The 21,894-nt window shown below is 60.7% G+C and overlaps 1 protein-coding gene across 1 annotated transcript in view; it reads right to left on the minus strand.

Annotated features, from left to right (window-relative positions):
- Positions 1-2,589: 2,589 nt before the first annotated feature.
- Positions 2,590-21,894, minus strand: part of LOC135549629 (protein lifeguard 1-like) — a 36,712-nt gene continuing 17,407 nt past the window's right edge. Inside the window, exon 7 of the mRNA XM_064979776.1 lies at positions 2,590-3,685. Coding sequence (XP_064835848.1) covers positions 3,536-3,685 — 150 coding nt within the window. The 3' untranslated portion in view covers positions 2,590-3,535. The remainder of the gene's footprint in view (positions 3,686-21,894) is intronic.

Genomic DNA, 21,894 nt, shown 5'->3' on the forward strand with positions numbered 1-21,894 from the left:
ACTTCAATAAATATAATCATTAATAACTTATCCTTCAATCTCCATGTCAGTAAAAAAAAAAAAGTGATATTTTTCTAACAGCGCTGTATAAAAGTGTTCCGAAATTCCAATACCTAAACAATTCACATTAGAAAGAATGGAGAGAAGGGGAAAAAAAAAACAATACTATTTACTATACATGAAGACAGAGACAAATGAGGAATTAGTAAGGACAAGCGAAGAGGGAAAACATTTATCCAAAGGAAGCCAATGGGACATTCCACATTTAGCTTATACAAAAGCATCTCAATTACCAACCTTCCTAACATTCAGAACATAAGGGGGGGAAAAAACATTATCATTCCATTAATAATATTTTCACATACAGTACCAGTCAAAAATGTTTGGACACTCCTACTCATTCGAGGATTTCTATTTATTTATACTATTTTCTACATTGTAAAATAATAGCGAAGACATGAAATAACACATAGGGAATCATGTAGTAACCAAAACAAGTGTTTAACATATCAAAATATATTTTATATTTGAGATTCTTCAAAGTACCCACCCTTTACCTTGACGACAGCTTTGCACACTCTTGGTATTCTCTCAACCAGCTTCATGGAGGTACTCACCTGGAATGCATTTCAATTAACAGGTCTGCCTTGTTAAAAGTGCATTTGTGGAATGTCTTTCCTTCTTAGTGCATTTGAGCCAATCAGTTGTGTTGTGACAAGGTAGGGGTGGCATACAGAAGAAAGCCCTATTTGGTAAAATATCAAGTCCATATTATGGCAAGAACAGCAGCTCAAATAAGCAAAGAGAAACAACAGACCATCTTTAATACATGAAGGTCATTCAATGTGGAAAATTCCAAGAACTTTGAACGCTTCTTCAAGTGCTGTCGCAAAAACCAAGTGCTATGATGAAACTGGCTCTCATGAGGACCGACACAGGATAGGAAGACCCAGAGTTACCTCTGCTGCAGAGGATATGTTCATTAGAGTTACCAGCCTCAGAAATTACAGCCTAAATAATTGCTTCACAGAGTTCATGTAACAGACACATCTCAACATCAACTGTTCAAAGGAGACTGCGTGAATCAGGCCTTCATGGTAAAATTGCTGCAAAGAAACCACTACTAAAGGACACCAATAAGAAGAAGAGACTTGGTTGGGCCAAGAAACACAAGCAACGGACATTGGACATGGGAAATCAGTCCTTTGGTCTGATGAATCCAAATGTGAGATTTTTGGTTCCAACTGCGTCTTTGTAAGATGCAGAGTAGGTGAACGGATGATCTCTGCATGTGTGGTTCTCACCATAAAGCCTGGAGGTGGTGGTGTGATGGTGCTTTGCTGGTGACACCGTCTGTGATTTATTTGGAATTGAAGGCACACGTAACTAGCATGGCTAGCACAGCATTCTGCAGTGATACACCATCCCATCTGGTTTGCACTTAGTGGAATTATCATTTGTTTTTCAACAGAACAATGACCCAACATACCTCCAGGCTGTGTAAGGGCTATTTGACCAAAGTGATGAGTGCTGCATCAGATGACCTGGCGTCCAAAATCACCCAACCTCAATCCAAAGGAGATGTTTTGGGATGAGTTGGACTGCAGAGTGAAGAAAAAGTAGCCAACAAGTGCTCAGAATATGTGGGAACTCCTTCAAGACTGTTGGAAAAGCATTCCAGGTGAAGCTGGTTGAGAGAATGCCAAGAGCGTGCAAAGCTGTCATCAAGCTAAAGGGTGGCTACTTTGAAGAACCTAAAATATATTTCATTTGTTTAACACTTATTTCATAGTTTTGATATCTTCACTATTATTCATCAATGTAGAAAATAGTAAAAATAAAGAAAAACCCTTGAATGAGTAGGTGTCCAAACTTTTTAAATTTTATTTTTTTATTACCCCATTTTCGTGTTATCCAATTGGTAGTTAGTCTCGTCTCATCGCTGCAACTCCCGTACGGACACAGGAGAGACAAAGGTCGAGAGCAGTGCGTCCTCCGAAACACAACCCAACCTAGACGCACTGCTACTTGACACAAAACCCACTTAACCTGGAAGCCAGCCGCACCAATGTGTCGGAGGAAACGTGTACACCTGGCGACCATGTCAGCATGCATTGCACCCGGCCCGCCACAGGAGTCGCTAGTGCGCGATGACGCTGGGCCAATTGTGCGCCACCCCATGGGTCTCCCGGTCGTGGCCGGCTGCGGCAGAGCCTGGACTCGAACCCAGAATCTCTAGTGGCACAGCTAGCACTGTGATGCAGTGCCTTAGACCACTGCGCCACTCGGGAGGCGTGTCCAAACTTTTGACTGGTACTGTACATACATTATTATTCATGTCTATTAGTGTTGTACATCCATGTTAACAACACAAACGACATTCACATATTGTGGAGTGGGTTAGAGGTGCGCACTCGCTTTAATAGCTTGGAGTTTTGGTCTATGTACTGGTTAGCAATGCTTAGTGATGGCATCAGTTAATATATATAATCACTACCACGCTGCCCTCCCTCCATCCTCACTAACAAGCTTCCCTCTCCCCATCCCTCCCTTATATATATATATATATATATATATAAGGGAGGGATGGGGAGAGGGAAGCTTGTTAGTGAGGATGGAGGGATGGAGGGCAGCGTGGTAGTGAGGATGGAGGGAGGGATGGGGAGAAAGTATGTGATAGATAGATAGATATATATATATATATATCTATCTATCTATGAGCATCACAGCCATACACTCCCCGGGCATGCCTAGAGAGAGCTGGTTAGGGAACTAATCGTCATATACATTTCACACAGAACTATGTACAGCTACGTAACAAGCAAGCGAGGAGAGGTATCCCTCTGGAGGGTTTTTATTAATCTATTCAGCTTATCTCAGCTGTTTCAGGTGCCATGCAGAGTTTACATTGGCAGGAAAACAAGGGAACACCAGAGGGGGAGAATATAGCAGGAAAGGTGTTGTTTCTAGGTTTCTTCCTTAAAAAGCGCTGGCCTGCATCACAGTGTGGCTTTCTCTATCAGATAGCATATCACTCGCTCTCTCTACAGTGCTTAATTTACAAGGCAAGGAAGAGCGCCAAAATCGCAGAGGACAGGAGAGTTCTATAGAATTTGTTCAGCTAATATTGTTCAGAAGTGATTTACTAGTTAGCTACCATATCTCTGTAAGTAGAAGCAGATTGCCAAGGAGGACCGAACAAGCAGAATGCATAAAAACAAAACAAAGAATGTTAAAAAAAAAGGAATAACTTACAACATACTTTAATAGAACTTCAAATAAATAACTTCAAAAATGTACCCTTCTTTGCTGCACTCTATGGCAGGCCTGCTGCAATAGGTGACAGAACCCTTTTTTCTGTCACCCAATTCGTCTCCTGAAGGGGGTGGGATGATGGCGGGGAGGTGAAACAGACAAATTGGAGGGAACCTCAAAAAGTGGAACAGATCATGCAAAAAGATAGCGAGGGGAAAAGAGCATCATTCAATCCTTCTGGCTGCCTTCCTCTCCCTTTCCTCTAGAGGGCGTCGCTCCATCACTCACGGGAACGGCCCACAATAGCCAAGATGTAGAGGAAGATGTTGATGATGTCTGTGTAGAGGTTGAGAGCAGCAAAGATGTACTCCTCTGGACTCAGAGCCAGCTTCTTGTTGCCCAGGAGGAGCTGGGTGTCCACAGCCAAGAACTACAACCACACAGAACATGAAGAAAGGAATTATTATGGCAATAGAGACATTCAATCAGCCAATCATGTACGGCAGAATTGTAACGCTGTGCATACAGATCTGAGTAGGTACATCACAAGGACTTTCAGGTTAGGATTCAGCCCATTATGCTGATGTTTTTTAATGCTTCATATTCTTACAACCACAAAAGTTACTAGTGATGTTATGCCATACTGCATTAGCCTGAAATCAGACTATTCTGAATAAAATATAAATAATGTTCTCATCTTAAATGGTCTTTCTTCATCCCCACTCACGTTAATGTCTCTACCATATCCCACAACCAACCATTGGAATTCATCCCTCGCATCTGTCCATCTCTACGAGGTGTTATGTCACCGCTCTATTGTTTCCTTCAGGCCACAGGACCAACTTTTCCCCCAATCATCACTAACACGCTGCCCTCCCCCCATCCTCACTAACACGCTGCCCTCCCCCCATCCTCACTAACACGCTGCCCTCCCCCCATCCTCACTAACACGCTGCCCTCCCCCCATCCTCACTAACACGCTGCCCTCCCCCATCCTCACTAACACGCTGCCCTCCCCCATCCTCACTAACACGCTGCCCTCCCCCATCCTCACTAACACGCTGCCCTCCCCCCATCCTCACTAACACGCTGCCCTCCCCCATCCTCACTAACACGCTGCCCTCCCCCCATCCTCACTAACACGCTGCCCTCCCCCCATCCTCACTAACACGTTGCCCTCCCCCCATCCTCACTAACACGCTGCCCTCCCCCATCCTCACTAACACGCTGCCCTCCCCCCATCCTCACTAACACGCTGCCCTCCCCCCATCCTCACTAACACGCTGCCCTCCCCCATCCTCACTAACACGCTGCCCTCCCCCATCCTCACTAACACGCTGCCCTCCCCCCATCCTCACTAACACGCTGCCCTCCCCCATCCTCACTAACACGCTGCCCTCCCCCATCCTCACTAACACGCTGCCCTCCCCCCATCCTCACTAACACGCTGCCCTCCCCCATCCTCACTAACACGCTGCCCTCCCCCCATCCTCACTAACACGCTGCCCTCCCCCCATCCTCACTAACACGCTGCCATCCCCCCATCCTCACTAACACGCTGCCCTCCCCCATCCTCACTAAAACGCTGCCCTCCCCCCATCCTCACTAACACGCTGCCCTCCCCCATCCTCACTAACACGCTGCCCTCCCCCCATCCTCACTAACACGCTGCCCTCCCCCATCCTCACTAACACGCTGCCCTCCCCCCATCCTCACTAACACGCTGCCCTCCCCCCATCCTCACTAACACGCTGCCCTCCCCCATCCTCACTAACACGCTGCCCTCCCCCATCCTCACTAACACGCTGCCCTCCCCCATCCTCACTAACACGCTGCCCTCCCCCATCCTCACTAACACGCTGCCCTCCCCCATCCTCACTAACACGCTGCCCTCCCCCATCCTCACTAACACGCTGCCCTCCCCCATCCTCACTAACACGCTGCCCTCCCCCCATCCTCACTAACACGCTGCCCTCCCCCCATCCTCACTAACACGCTGCCCTCCCCCATCCTCACTAACACGCTGCCCTCCCCCCATCCTCACTAACACGCTGCCCTCCCCCCATCCTCACTAACACGCTGCCCTCCCCCATCCTCACTAACACGCTGCCCTCCCCCATCCTCACTAACACGCTGCCCTCCCCCATCCTCACTAACACGCTGCCCTCCCCCATCCTCACTAACACGCTGCCCTCCCCCATCCTCACTAACACGCTGCCCTCCCCCATCCTCACTAACACGCTGCCCTCCCCCCATCCTCACTAACACGCTGCCCTCCCCCCATCCTCACTAACACGCTGCCCTCCCCCATCCTCACTAACACGCTGCCCTCCCCCATCCTCACTAACACGCTGCCCTCCCCCCATCCTCACTAACACGCTGCCCTCCCCCATCCTCACTAACACGCTGCCCTCCCCCATCCTCACTAACACGCTGCCCTCCCCCATCCTCACTAACACGCTGCCCTCCCCATCCTCACTAACACGCTGCCCTCCCCCATCCTCACTAACACGCTGCCCTCCCCCATCCTCACTAACACGCTGCCCTCCCCCATCCTCACTAACACGCTGCCCTCCCCCCATCCTCACTAACACGCTGCCCTCCCCCATCCTCACTAACACGCTGCCCTCCCCCATCCTCACTAACACGCTGCCCTCCCCCATCCTCACTAACACGCTGCCCTCCCCCATCCTCACTAACACGCCGCCCTCCCCCATCCTCACTAACACGCCGCCCTCCCCCCATCCTCACTAACACGCCGCCCTCCCCCATCCTCACTAACACGCCGCCCTCCCCCATCCTCACTAACACGCCGCCCTCCCCCCATCCTCACTAACACGCCGCCCTCCCCCATCCTCACTAACACGCCGCCCTCCCCCATCCTCACTAACACGCCGCCCTCCCCCCATCCTCACTAACACGCCGCCCTCCCCCATCCTCACTAACACGCCGCCCTCCCCCATCCTCACTAACACGCCGCCCTCCCCCATCCTCACTAACACGCCGCCCTCCCCCCATCCTCACTAACACGCCGCCCTCCCCCATCCTCACTAACACGCCGCCCTCCCCCCATCCTCACTAACACGCCGCCCTCCCCCATCCTCACTAACACACTGCCCTCCCCCCATCCTCACTAACACGCTGCCCTGCCCCTCCACCCATCCTCACTAACACGCTGCCCTGCCCTGCCCCGCCACCCATCCTCACGAACACGCTGCCCTGCCCCTCCACCCATCCTCACTAACACCCTGCCCTGACCCCACTCACAAACATGCCACCCTGCCCCGCCACCCATCCTCACTAACACGCCGCCTTGCCCCTCCACCCATCCTCACAAACACGTCGCCCTCCCCCTCCACCCATCCTCACTAACGCCGCCCTCCCCCTCCCCCCATCCTCACTAACACGCTGCCCTGCCCCTCCACCCATACTCACCATCACGCTGCCCTGCCCTGCCACCCATCCTCACGAACACGCTGCCCTGCCCCTCCACCCATCCTCACTAACACGCCGCCCTCCCCCTCCACCATCCTCACTAACACGCTGCCCTGCCCCTCCCCCATCCTCACTAACACGCTGCCCTGCCCCGCCACCCATCCTCACGAACACGCTGCCCTGTCCTGCCCCTCCACCCATCCTCACTAACATGCTGCCCTGCCCTGCCCCGCCACCCATCCTCACTAACACGCTGCCCTGCCCCTCCACCCATCCTCCCTAACATGCTGCCATGCCCCTCCTCACTAACACGCTGCCCTGCCCTGCCCCGCCACCCATCCTCACTAACACGCTGCCCTGCCCCTCCACCCATCCTCACTAACACGCTGCCCTCCCCCATCCTCACTAACACGCTTCCCTCCCCCATCCTCACTAACACGCTGCACTCCCCCATCCTCACTAACCCGCTGCCCACCCCCATCCTCACTAACCCGCTGCCCTCCCCCATCCTCACTAACCCGCTGCCCTCCCCCCATCCTCACTAACACGCTTCCCTCCCACATCCTCACTAACACGCTTCCCTCCCCCATCCTCACTAACCCGCTGCCCTCCCCCATCCTCACTAACCTGCCGCCCTCACCCCATCCTCACTAACACGCCGCCCTCCCCCCATCCTCACTAACACGCCGCCCTCCCCCATCCTCACTAACACGCCGCCCTCCCCCATCCTCATTAACACGCCGCCCTCCCCCCCATCCTCACTAACACGCCGCCCTCCCCCATCCTCACTAACACACCGCCCTCCCCCATCCTCACTAACACGCCGCCCTCCCCCATCCTCACTAACACGCCGCCCTCCCCCATCCTCACTAACACGCCGCCCTCCCCCATCCTCACTAACACACTGCCCTCCCCCATCCTCACTAACACGCTGCCCTGCCCCTCCACCCATCCTCACTAACACGCCGCCCTCCCCCATCCTCACTAACACACTGCCCTCCCCCATCCTCACTAACACGCTGCCCTGCCCCTCCCCCATCCTCACTAACACGCCGCCCTCCCCCCATCCTCACTAACACGCCGCCCTCCCCCATCCTCACTAACACGCCGCCCCTCCCCCATCCTCACTAACACACTGCCCTCCCCCATCCTCACTAACACGCTGCCCTGCCCCTCCACCCATCCTCACTAACACGCCGCCCTCCCCCCATCCTCACTAACACGCCGCCCTACCCCCATCCTCACTAACACGCCGCCCTCCCCCCATCCTCACTAACACGCCGCCCTCCCCCATCCTCACTAACACACTGCCCTCCCCCCATCCTCACTAACACGCTGCCCTGCCCCTCCACCCATCCTCACTAACACGCCGCCCTCCCCCATCCTCACTAACACACTGCCCTCCCCCCATCCTCACTAACACGCTGCCCTGCCCCTCCCCATCCTCACTAACACGCCGCCCTCCCCATCCTCACTAACACGCCGCCCTCCCCCATCCTCACTAACCCGCCGCCCTCCCCCCATCCTCACTAACACGCCGCCCTCCCCCATCCTCACTAACACACTGCCCTCCCCCCATCCTCACTAACACGCTGCCCTGCCCCTCCCCCATCCTCACTAACACGCCGCCCTCCCCCATCCTCACTAACACGCCGCCCTCCCCCCATCCTCACTAACACGCCGCCCTCCCCCATCCTCACTAACACGCCGCCCTCCCCCCATCCTCACTAACACGCCGCCCTCCCCCATCCTCACTAACACACTGCCCTCCCCCATCCTCACTAACACGCTGCCCTGCCCCTCCACCCATCCTCACTAACACGCTGCCCTGCCCTGCCCCGCCACCCATCCTCACGAACACGCTGCCCTGCCCCTCCACCCATCCTCACTAACACCCTGCCCTGACCCCACTCACAAACATGCCACCCTGCCCCGCCACCCATCCTCACTAACACGCCGCCTTGCCCCTCCACCCATCCTCACAAACACGTCGCCCTCCCCCTCCACCCATCCTCACTAACACGCCGCCCTCCCCCTCCCCCCATCCTCACTAACACGCTGCCCTGCCCCTCCACCCATACTCACCATCACGCTGCCCTGCCCTGCCACCCATCCTCACGAACACGCTGCCCTGCCCCTCCACCCATCCTCACTAACACGCCGCCCTCCCCCTCCACCATCCTCACTAACACGCTGCCCTGTTTCTCCCCCATCCTCACTAACACGCTGCCCTGCCCGCCACCCATCCTCACGAACACGCTGCCCTGTCCTGCCCCTCCACCCATCCTCACTAACATGCTGCCCTGCCCTGCCCCGCCACCCATCCTCACTAACACGCTGCCCTGCCCCTCCACCCATCCTCCCTAACATGCTGCCATGCCCCTCCTCACTAACACGCTGCCCTGCCCTGCCCCGCCACCCATCCTCACTAACACGCTGCCCTGCCCCTCCACCCATCCTCACTAACACGCTGCCCTCCCCCCATCCTCACTAACACGCTTCCCTCCCCCATCCTCACTAACACGCTGCACTCCCCCCATCCTCACTAACCCGCTGCCCACCCCCCATCCTCACTAACCCGCTGCCCTCCCCCCATCCTCACTAACCCGCTGCCCTCCCCCCATCCTCACTAACACGCTTCCCTCCCACATCCTCACTAACACGCTTCCCTCCCCCATCCTCACTAACCCGCTGCCCTCCCCCATCCTCACTAACCTGCCGCCCTCACCCCATCCTCACTAACACGCCGCCCTCCCCCCATCCTCACTAACCTGCCGCCCTCCCCCCATCCTCACTAACCTGCCGCCCTCACCCCATCCTCACTAACCTGCCGCCCTCACCCCATCCTCACTAACACGCCGCCCTCCCCCATCCTCACTAACACGCCGCCCTCCCCCATCCTCACTAACACGCCGCCCCTCCCCCCATCCTCATTAACACGCCCCCTCCCCCCATCCTCACTAACACGCCGCCCCCCCCATCCTCACTAACACGCCGCCCTCCCCCCCATCCTCACTAACACGCCGCCCTCCCCCATCCTCACTAACACGCCGCCCTCCCCCTCATCCTCACTAACACGCTGCCCTCCCCCATCCTCACTAACACGCTGCCCTGCCCCTCCACCCATCCTCACTAACACGCCGCCCTCCCCCATCCTCACTAACACACTGCCCTCCCCCATCCTCACTAACACACTGCCCTGCCCCTCCCCCATCCTCACTAACACGCCGCCCTCCCCCCATCCTCACTAACACGCCGCCCTCCCCCATCCTCACTAACACGCCGCCCTCCCCCATCCTCACTAACACGCCGCCCTCCCCCATCCTCACTAACACGCCGCCCTCCCCCCATCCTCACTAACACACTGCCCTCCCCCATCCTCACTAACACGCTGCCCTGCCCCTCCACCCATCCTCACTAACACGCCGCCCTCCCCCATCCTCACTAACACGCCGCCCTCCCCCATCCTCACTAACACGCCGCCCTCCCCCATCCTCACTAACACGCCGCCCTCCCCCATCCTCACTAACACACTGCCCTCCCCCATCCTCACTAACACGCTGCCCTGCCCCTCCACCCATCCTCACCATCACGCTGCCCTGCCCTGCCCCGCCACCCATCCTCACGAACACGCTGCCCGGCCCCTCCACCCATCCTCACTAACACCCTGCCCTGACCCCACTCACAAACATGCCACCCTGCCCCGCCACCCATCCTCACTAACACGCCGCCTTGCCCCTCCACCCATCCTCACTAACACGTCGCACTCCCCCTCCACCCATCCTCACTAACACACCGCCCTCCCCCTCCCCCCATCCTCACTAACACGCTGCCCTGCCCCTCCACCCATACTCACCATCACGCTGCCCTGCCCTGCACCGCCACCCATCCTCACGAACACGCTGCCCTGCCCCTCCACCCATCCTCACTAACACGCCGCCCTCCCCTCCCCCATCCTCACTAACACGCTGCCCTGCCCTGCCCCTCCCCCATCCTCACTAACACGCTGCCCTGCCCCGCCACCCATCCTCACGAACACGCTGCCCTGTCCTGCCCCTCCACCCATCCTCACTAACATGCTGCCCTGCCCTGCCCCGCCACCCATCCTCACTAACACGCTGCCCTGCCCCTCCACCCATCCTCCCTAACATGCTGCCCTGCCCCTCCTCACTAACACGCTGCCCTGCCCTGCCCCGCCACCCATCCTCACTAACACGCTGCCCTGCCCCTCCACCCATCCTCACTAACACACTGCCCTCCCCCATCCTCACTAACACGCTTCCCTCCCCCATCCTCACTAACACGCTGCCCTCCCCCATCCTCACTAACACGCTTCCCTCCCCCATCCTCACTAACACGCTTCCCTCCCCCATCCTCACTAACACGCTGCCCTCCCCCCATCCTCACTAACACGCTGCCCTCCCCCCATCCTCACTAACACGCTGCCCTCCCCCATCCTCACTAACACGCTGCCCTCCCCCTCCACCCATCCTCACTAACACCCTGCCCTGCCCCCACTCACAAACATGCCACCCTGCCCCTCCACCCATCCTTACGAACACGCCGCCCTGCCCCTCCACCCATCCTCACTAACACCCTGCCCTGCCCCCACACACAAACATGCCACCCAGCCCCTCCACCCATCCTTACGAACACGCCGCCCTGCCCCTCCACCCATCCTCACTAACACGCTGCCCTCCCCCATCCTCACTAACACGCTGCCCTCCCCCATCCTCACTAAAACGCTGCCCTCCCCCATCCTCACTAAAACGCTGCCCTCCCCATCCTCACTAAAACGCTGCCCTCCCCCATCCTCACTAACACGCTGCCCTCCCCCATCCTCACTAAAACGCTGCCCTCCCCCATCCTCACTAACACGCCGCCCTCCCCCCATCCTCACTAACACGCCTCCCTCCCCCCATCCTCACTAACACGCCGCCCTCCCCCCAAACACGCCGCCCTCCCCCCATCCTCACTAACACGCCGCCCTCCCCCCATCCTCACTAACACGCCGCCCTCCCCCCATCCTCACTAACACGCTGCCCTCCCCCATCCACACTAAAACGCTGCCCTCCCCCATCCTCACTAAAACGCTGCCCTCCCCCATCCTCACTAAAACGCTGCCCTCCCCCATCCTCACTAACACGCTGCCCTCCCCCATCCTCACTAAAACGCTGCCCTCCCCCATCCTCACTAACACGCCGCCCTCCCCCATCCTCACTAACACGCCTCCCTCCCCCATCCTCACTAACACGCCGCCCTCCCCCAAACACGCCGCCCTCCCCCCATCCTCACTAACACGCCGCCCTCCCCCATCCTCACTAACACGCCGCCCTCCCCCATCCTCACTAACACGCCTCCCTCCCCCATCCTCACTAACACGCCTCCCTCCCCCATCCTCACTAACACGCCCGCCTCCCCCATCGTCACTAACACGCCGCCCTCCCCCATCCTCACTAACACGCCGCCCTCCCCCTCCCCCCATCCTCACTAACACGCCGCCCTCCCCCATCCTCATTAACACGCCTCCCTCCCCCCATCCTCACTAACACGCCTCCCTCCCCCCATCGTCACTAACACGCCTCCCTCCCCCCATCCTCACTAACACGCCTCCCTCCCCCATCCTCACTAACACGCCTCCCTCCCCCCATCCTCACTAATAAGCCTCCCTCCCCCATCCTCACTAACACGCCGCCCTCCCCCATCCTCACTAACACGCCCGCCTCCCCCATCCTCACTAACACGCCGCCCTCCCCCATCCTCACTAACACGCCGCCCTCCCCCCATCCTCACTAACACGCCGCCCTCCCCCTCCCCCCATCCTCACTAACACGCCGCCCTCCCCCCATCCTCATTAACACGCCTCCCTCCCCCCATCCTCACTAACACGCCTCCCTCCCCCCATCGTCACTAACACGCCTCCCTCCCCCCATCCTCACTAACACGCCTCCCTCCCCCATCCTCACTAACACGCCTCCCTCCCCCCATCCTCACTAACACGCCTCCCTCCCCCCATCCTCACTAATAAGCCTCCCTCCCCCCATCCTCACTAACACGCCGCCCTCCCCCATCCTCACTAACACGCCTCCCTCCCCCATCCTCACTAACACGCCTCCCACCCCCATCCTCACTAACACGCCTCCCACCTCCATCCTCACTAACACGCCTCCCACCCCCATCCTCACTAACACGCCTCCCACCTCCATCCTCACTAACACGCCTCCCACCCCCCATCCTCACTAACACGCCGCCCTCCCCCCATCCTCACTAACACGCTGCCCTCCCCCATCCTCACTAACACGCTGCCCTGCCCCTCCCCCATCCTCACTAACACGCTGCCCTGCCCTGCCCCGCCCATCCTCACTAACACGCTGCCCTGCCCCTCCCCCATCCTCACTAACACGCTGCCCTGTCCTGCCCCTCCACCCATCCTCACTAACCCGCTGCCCTCCCCCATCCTCACTAACCCGCTGCCCTCCCCCATCCTCACTAACCCGCTGCCCTCCCCCATCCTCACTAACCCGCTGCCCTCCCCCATCCTCACTAACACGCTGCCCTGCCCCTCCCCCATCCTCACTAACCCGCTGCCCTCCCCCATCCTCACTAACCCGCTGCCCTCCCCCATCCTCACTAACCCGCTGCCCTCCCCCATCCTCACTAACCCGCTGCCCTCCCCCATCCTCACTAACCCGCTGCCCTCCCCCCATCCTCACTAACCCGCTGCCCTCCCCCATCCTCACTAACCCGCTGCCCTCCCCCCATCCTCACTAACCCGCTGCCCTCCCCCATCCTCACTAACCCGCTGCCCTCCCCCCATCCTCACTAACCCGCCGCCCTCCCCCCATCCTCACTAACCCGCCGCCCTCACCCCATCCTCACTAACACGCCGCCCTCCCCCATCCTCACTAACACGCCGCCCTCCCCCATCCTCACTAACACGCCGCCCTCCCCCATCCTCACTAACACGCCGCCCTCCCCCCATCCTCACTAACACGCCGCCCTCCCCCATCCTCACTAACACGCCGCCCTCCCCCATCCTCACTAATACACTGCCCTCCCCCCATCCTCACTAACACGCTGCCCTGCCCCTCCACCCATCCTCACTAACACGCTGCCCTAGCCTGCCCCGCCACCCATCCTCACGAACACGCTGCCCTGACCCCACTCACAAACATGCCACCCTGCCCCGCCACCCATCCTCACTAACACGCCGCCTTGCCCCTCCACCCATCCTCACTAACACCCTGCCCTGACCCCACTCACAAACATGCCACCCTGCCCCGCCACCCATCCTCACGAACACGCCGCCTTGCCCCTCCACCCATCCTCACTAACACGTCGCCCTCCCCCTCCACCCATCCTCACTAACACGCCGCCCTCCCCCCCCCCATCCTCACTAACACGCTGCCCTGCCCCTCCACCCATACTCACCATCACGCTGCCCTGCCCTGCACCGCCACCCATCCTCACGAACACGCTGCCCTGCCCCTCCACCCATCCTCACTAACACGCCGCCCTCCCCCTCCCCCATCCTCACTAACACGCTGCCCTGCCCCTCCCCCATCCTCACTAACACGCTGCCCTGCCCCGCCACCCATCCTCACGAACACGCTGCCCTGTCCTGCCCCTCCACCCATCCTCACTAACATGCTGCCCTGCCCTGCCCCGCCACCCATCCTCACTAACACGCTGCCCTGCCCTTCCACCCATACTCCCTAACATGCTGCCCTGCCCCTCCTCACTAACACGCTGCCCTGCCCTGCCCCGCCACCCATCCTCACTAACACGCTGCCCTGCCCCTCCACCCATCCTCACTAACACGCTGCCCTCCCCCCATCCTCACTAACACGCTTCCCTCCCCCCATCCTCACTAACCCGCCGCCCTCACCCCATCCTCACTAACACGCCGCCCTCCCCCCATCCTCACTAACACGCCGCCCTCCCCCCATCCTCACTAACACGCCGCCCTCCCCCCATCCTCACTAACACGCCGCCCTCCCCCATCCTCACTAACACGCCGCCCTCCCCCATCCTCACTAACACGCCGCCCTCCCCCCATCCTCACTAACACACTGCCCTCCCCCCATCCTCACTAACACGCTGCCCTGCCCCTCCACCCATCCTCACTAACACGCTGCCCTAGCCTGCCCCGCCACCCATCCTCACGAACACGCTGCCCTGACCCCACTCACAAACATGCCACCCTGCCCCGCCACCCATCCTCACTAACACGCCGCCTTGCCCCTCCACCCATCCTCACTAACACCCTGCCCTGACCCCACTCACAAACATGCCACCCTGCCCCGCCACCCATCCTCACGAACACGCCGCCTTGCCCCTCCACCCATCCTCACGAACACGTCGCCCTCCCCCTCCACCCATCCTCACTAACACGCCGCCCTCCCCCTCCCCCCATCCTCACTAACACGCTGCCCTGCCCCTCCACCCATACTCACCATCACGCTGCCCTGCCCTGCACCGCCACCCATCCTCACGAACACGCTGCCCTGCCCCTCCACCCATCCTCACTAACACGCCGCCCTCCCCCTCCCCCATCCTCACTAACACGCTGCCCTGCCCCTCCCCCATCCTCACTAACACGCTGCCCTGCCCCGCCACCCATCCTCACGAACACGCTGCCCTGTCCTGCCCCTCCACCCATCCTCACTAACATGCTGCCCTGCCCTGCCCCGCCACCCATCCTCACTAACACGCTGCCCTGCCCCTCCACCCATACTCCCTAACATGCTGCCCTGCCCCTCCTCACTAACACGCTGCCCTGCCCTGCCCCGCCACCCATCCTCACTAACACGCTGCCCTGCCCCTCCACCCATCCTCACTAACACGCTGCCCTCCCCCCATCCTCACTAACACGCTTCCCTCCCCCATCCTCACTAACACGCTGCCCTCCCCCCATCCTCACTAACACGCTTCCCTCCCCCATCCTCACTAACACGCTGCCCTCCCCCATCCTCATTAACACGCTGCCCTCCCCCCATCCTCACTAACACGCTGCCCTCCCCCATCCTCACTAACACGCTGCCCTCCCCCATCCTGACTAACACGCTGCCCTCCCCCTCCACCCATCCTCACTAACACCCTGCCCTGCCCCCACTCACAAACATGCCACCCTGCCCCTCCACCCATCCTTACGAACACGCCGCCCTGCCCCTCCACCCATCCTCACTAACACCCTGCCCTGCCCCCACTCACAAACATGCCACCCTGCCCCTCCACCCATCCTTACGAACACGCCGCCCTGCCCCTCCACCCATCCTCACTAACACGCTGCCCTCCCCCATCCTCACTAACACGCTGCCCTCCCCATCCTCACTAACACGCTGCCCTCCCCCATCCTCACTAACACGCTGCCCTCCCCCATCCTCACTAAAACGCTGCCCTCCCCCATCCTCACTAAAACGCTGCCCACCCCCCATCCTCACTAACACGCCGCCCTCCCCCATCCTCACTAACACACTGCCCTCCCCCCCATCCTCACTAACACGCTGCCCTGCCCCTCCACCCATCCTCACCATCACGCTGCCCTGCCCTGCCCCGCCACCCATCCTCACGAACACGCTGCCCGGCCCCTCCACCCATCCTCACTAACACCCTGCCCTGACCCCACTCACAAACATGCCACCCTGCCCCGCCACCCATCCTCACTAACACGCCGCCTTGCCCCTCCACCCATCCTCACTAACACGTCGCACTCCCCCTCCACCCATCCTCACTAACACACCGCCCTCCCCCTCCCCCCATCCTCACTAACACGCTGCCCTGCCCCTCCACCCATACTCACCATCACGCTGCCCTGCCCTGCACCGCCACCCATCCTCACGAACACGCTGCCCTGCCCCTCCACCCATCCTCACTAACACGCCGCCCTCCCCCTCCCCCATCCTCACTAACACGCTGCCCTGCCCTGCCCCTCCCCCATCCTCACTAACACGCTGCCCTGCCCCGCCACCCATCCTCACGAACACGCTGCCCTGTCCTGCCCCTCCACCCATCCTCACTAACATGCTGCCCTGCCCTGCCCCGCCACCCATCCTCACTAACACGCTGCCCTGCCCCTCCACCCATACTCCCTAACATGCTGCCCTGCCCCTCCTCACTAACACGCTGCCCTGCCCTGCCCCGCCACCCATCCTCACTAACACGCTGCCCTGCCCCTCCACCCATCCTCACTAACACGCTGCCCTCCCCCCATCCTCACTAACACGCTTCCCTCCCCCCATCCTCACTAACCCGCCGCCCTCACCCCATCCTCACTAACACGCCGCCCTCCCCCATCCTCACTAACACGCCGCCCTCCCCCCATCCTCACTAACACGCCGCCCTCCCCCCCATCCTCACTAACACGCCGCCCTCCCCCATCCTCACTAACACGCCGCCCTCCCCCATCCTCACTAACACGCCGCCCTCCCCCCATCCTCACTAACACACTGCCCTCCCCCATCCTCACTAACACGCTGCCCTGCCCCTCCACCCATCCTCACTAACACGCTGCCCTAGCCTGCCCCGCCACCCATCCTCACGAACACGCTGCCCTGACCCCACTCACAAACATGCCACCCTGCCCCGCCACCCATCCTCACTAACACGCCGCCTTGCCCCTCCACCCATCCTCACTAACACCCTGCCCTGACCCCACTCACAAACATGCCACCCTGCCCCGCCACCCATCCTCACGAACACGCCGCCTTGCCCCTCCACCCATCCTCACGAACACGTCGCCCTCCCCCTCCACCCATCCTCACTAACACGCCGCCCTCCCCCTCCCCCCATCCTCACTAACACGCTGCCCTGCCCCTCCACCCATACTCACCATCACGCTGCCCTGCCCTGCACCGCCACCCATCCTCACGAACACGCTGCCCTGCCCCTCCACCCATCCTCACTAACACGCCGCCCTCCCCCTCCCCCATCCTCACTAACACGCTGCCCTGCCCCTCCCCCATCCTCACTAACACGCTGCCCTGCCCCGCCACCCATCCTCACGAACACGCTGCCCTGTCCTGCCCCTCCACCCATCCTCACTAACATGCTGCCCTGCCCTGCCCCGCCACCCATCCTCACTAACACGCTGCCCTGCCCCTCCACCCATACTCCCTAACATGCTGCCCTGCCCCTCCTCACTAACACGCTGCCCTGCCCTGCCCCGCCACCCATCCTCACTAACACGCTGCCCTGCCCCTCCACCCATCCTCACTAACACGCTGCCCTCCCCCATCCTCACTAACACGCTTCCCTCCCCCATCCTCACTAACACGCTGCCCTCCCCCATCCTCACTAACACGCTTCCCTCCCCCATCCTCACTAACACGCTGCCCTCCCCCCATCCTCATTAACACGCTGCCCTCCCCCCATCCTCACTAACACGCTGCCCTCCCCCATCCTCACTAACACGCTGCCCTCCCCCATCCTGACTAACACGCTGCCCTCCCCCTCCACCCATCCTCACTAACACCCTGCCCTGCCCCCACTCACAAACATGCCACCCTGCCCCTCCACCCATCCTTACGAACACGCCGCCCTGCCCCTCCACCCATCCTCACTAACACCCTGCCCTGCCCCCACTCACAAACATGCCACCCTGCCCCTCCACCCATCCTTACGAACACGCCGCCCTGCCCCTCCACCCATCCTCACTAACACGCTGCCCTCCCCCATCCTCACTAACACGCTGCCCTCCCCCATCCTCACTAACACGCTGCCCTCCCCCATCCTCACTAACACGCTGCCCTCCCCCATCCTCACTAAAACGCTGCCCTCCCCCATCCTCACTAAAACGCTGCCCTCCCCCCATCCTCACTAACACGCCGCCCTCCCCCATCCTCACTAACACACTGCCCTCCCCCCATCCTCACTAACACGCTGCCCTGCCCCTCCACCCATCCTCACCATCACGCTGCCCTGCCCTGCCCCGCCACCCATCCTCACGAACACGCTGCCCGGCCCCTCCACCCATCCTCACTAACACCCTGCCCTGACCCCACTCACAAACATGCCACCCTGCCCCGCCACCCATCCTCACTAACACGCCGCCTTGCCCCTCCACCCATCCTCACTAACACGTCGCACTCCCCCTCCACCCATCCTCACTAACACACCGCCCTCCCCCTCCCCCATCCTCACTAACACGCTGCCCTGCCCCTCCACCCATACTCACCATCACGCTGCCCTGCCCTGCACCGCCACCCATCCTCACGAACACGCTGCCCTGCCCCTCCACCCATCCTCACTAACACGCCGCCCTCCCCCTCCCCCATCCTCACTAACACGCTGCCCTGCCCTGCCCCTCCCCCATCCTCACTAACACGCTGCCCTGCCCCGCCACCCATCCTCACGAACACGCTGCCCTGTCCTGCCCCTCCACCCATCCTCACTAACATGCTGCCCTGCCCTGCCCCGCCACCCATCCTCACTAACACGCTGCCCTGCCCCTCCACCCATCCTCCCTAACATGCTGCCCTGCCCCTCCTCACTAACACGCTGCCCTGCCCTGCCCCGCCACCCATCCTCACTAACACGCTGCCCTGCCCCTCCACCCATCCTCACTAACACACTGCCCTCCCCCCATCCTCACTAACACGCTTCCCTCCCCCATCCTCACTAACACGCTGCCCTCCCCCCATCCTCACTAACACGCTTCCCTCCCCCATCCTCACTAACACGCTTCCCTCCCCCCATCCTCACTAACACGCTGCCCTCCCCCCATCCTCACTAACACGCTGCCCTCCCCCCATCCTCACTAACACGCTGCCCTCCCCCATCCTCACTAACACGCTGCCCTCCCCCTCCACCCATCCTCACTAACACCCTGCCCTGCCCCCACTCACAAACATGCCACCCTGCCCCTCCACCCATCCTTACGAACACGCCGCCCTGCCCCTCCACCCATCCTCACTAACACCCTGCCCTGCCCCCACTCACAAACATGCCACCCTGCCCCTCCACCCATCCTTACGAACACGCCGCCCTGCCCCTCCACCCATCCTCACTAACACGCTGCCCTCCCCCATCCTCACTAAAACGCTGCCCTCCCCCATCCTCACTAAAACGCTGCCCTCCCCCCATCCTCACTAACACGCTGCCCTCCCCCATCCTCACTAAAACGCTGCCCTCCCCCATCCTCACTAACACGCCGCCCTCCCCCATCCTCACTAACACGCCTCCCTCCCCCCATCCTCACTAACACGCCGCCCTCCCCCAAACACGCCGCCCTCCCCCATCCTCACTAACACGCCGCCCTCCCCCATCCTCACTAACACGCCGCCCTCCCCCCATCCTCACTAACACGCTGCCCTCCCCATCCTCACTAAAACGCTGCCCTCCCCATCCTCACTAAAACGCTGCCCTCCCCCATCCTCACTAAAACGCTGCCCTCCCCCCATCCTCACTAACACGCTGCCCTCCCCATCCTCACTAAAACGCTGCCCTCCCCCATCCTCACTAACACGCCGCCCTCCCCCATCCTCACTAACACGCCTCCCTCCCCCCATCCTCACTAACACGCCGCCCTCCCCCCAAACACGCCGCCCTCCCCCATCCTCACTAACACGCCGCCCTCCCCCATCCTCACTAACACGCCGCCCTCCCCCATCCTCACTAACACGCCTCCCTCCCCCCATCCTCACTAACACGCCTCCCTCCCCCCATCCTCACTAACACGCCCGCCTCCCCCATCCTCACTAACACGCCGCCCTCCCCCCATCCTCACTAACACGCCGCCCTCCCCCTCCCCCATCCTCACTAACACGCCGCCCTCCCCCATCCTCATTAACACGCCTCCTTCCCCCATCCTCACTAACACGCCTCCCTCCCCCATCGTCACTAACACGCCTCCCTCCCCCCATCCTCACTAACACGCCTCCCTCCCCCCATCCTCACTAACACGCCTCCCTCCCCCATCCTCACTAACACGCCTCCCTCCCCCATCCTCACTAACACGCCTCCCTCCCCCCATCCTCACTAATAAGCCTCCCTCCCCCCATCCTCACTAACACGCCGCCCTCCCCCCATCCTCACTAACACGCCCGCCTCCCCCATCCTCACTAACACGCCGCCCTCCCCCATCCTCACTAACACGCCGCCCTCCCCCATCCTCACTAACACGCCGCCCTCCCCCCCCCCATCCTCACTAACACGCCGCCCTCCCCCATCCTCATTAACACGCCTCCCTCCCCCATCCTCACTAACACGCCTCCCTCCCCCATCGTCACTAACACGCCTCCCTCCCCCATCCTCACTAACACGCCTCCCTCCCCCATCCTCACTAACACGCCTCCCTCCCCCCATCCTCACTAACACGCCTCCCTCCCCCCATCCTCACTAATAAGCCTCCCTCCCCCATCCTCACTAACACGCCGCCCTCCCCCATCCTCACTAACACGCCTCCCTCCCCCCATCCTCACTAACACGCCTCCCACCCCCATCCTCACTAACACGCCTCCCACCTCCATCCTCACTAACACGCCTCCCACCCCCCATCCTCACTAACACGCCTCCCACCTCCATCCTCACTAACACGCCTCCCACCCCCCATCCTCACTAACACGCCGCCCTCCCCCCATCCTCACTAACACGCTGCCCTCCCCCCATCCTCACTAACACGCTGCCCTGCCCCTCCCCCATCCTCACTAACACGCTGCCCTGCCCTGCCCCGCCCATCCTCACTAACACGCTGCCCTGCCCCTCCCCCATCCTCACTAACACGCTGCCCTGTCCTGCCCCTCCACCCATCCTCACTAACCCGCTGCCCTCCCCCCATCCTCACTAACCCGCTGCCCTCCCCCCATCCTCACTAACCCGCTGCCCTCCCCCCATCCTCACTAACCCGCTGCCCTCCCCCCATCCTCACTAACACGCTGCCCTGCCCCTCCCCCATCCTCACTAACACGCTGCCCTGTCCTGCCCCTCCACCCATCCTCACTAACCCGCTGCCCTCCCCCCATCCTCACTAACCCGCTGCCCTCCCCCCATCCTCACTAACCCGCTGCCCTCCCCCCATCCTCACTAACCCGCTGCCCTCCCCCATCCTCACTAACCCGCTGCCCTCCCCCCATCCTCACTAACCCGCTGCCCTCCCCCCATCCTCACTAACCCGCTGCCCTCCCCCATCCTCACTAACCCGCTGCCCTCCCCCACTCCTCACTAACCCGCCGCCCTCACCCCATCCTCACTAACACGCCGCCCTCC

This window comes from Oncorhynchus masou, chromosome 12 (genome assembly GCF_036934945.1).
Source record: "Oncorhynchus masou masou isolate Uvic2021 chromosome 12, UVic_Omas_1.1, whole genome shotgun sequence".
NCBI lineage: Eukaryota > Metazoa > Chordata > Actinopteri > Salmoniformes > Salmonidae > Oncorhynchus > Oncorhynchus masou.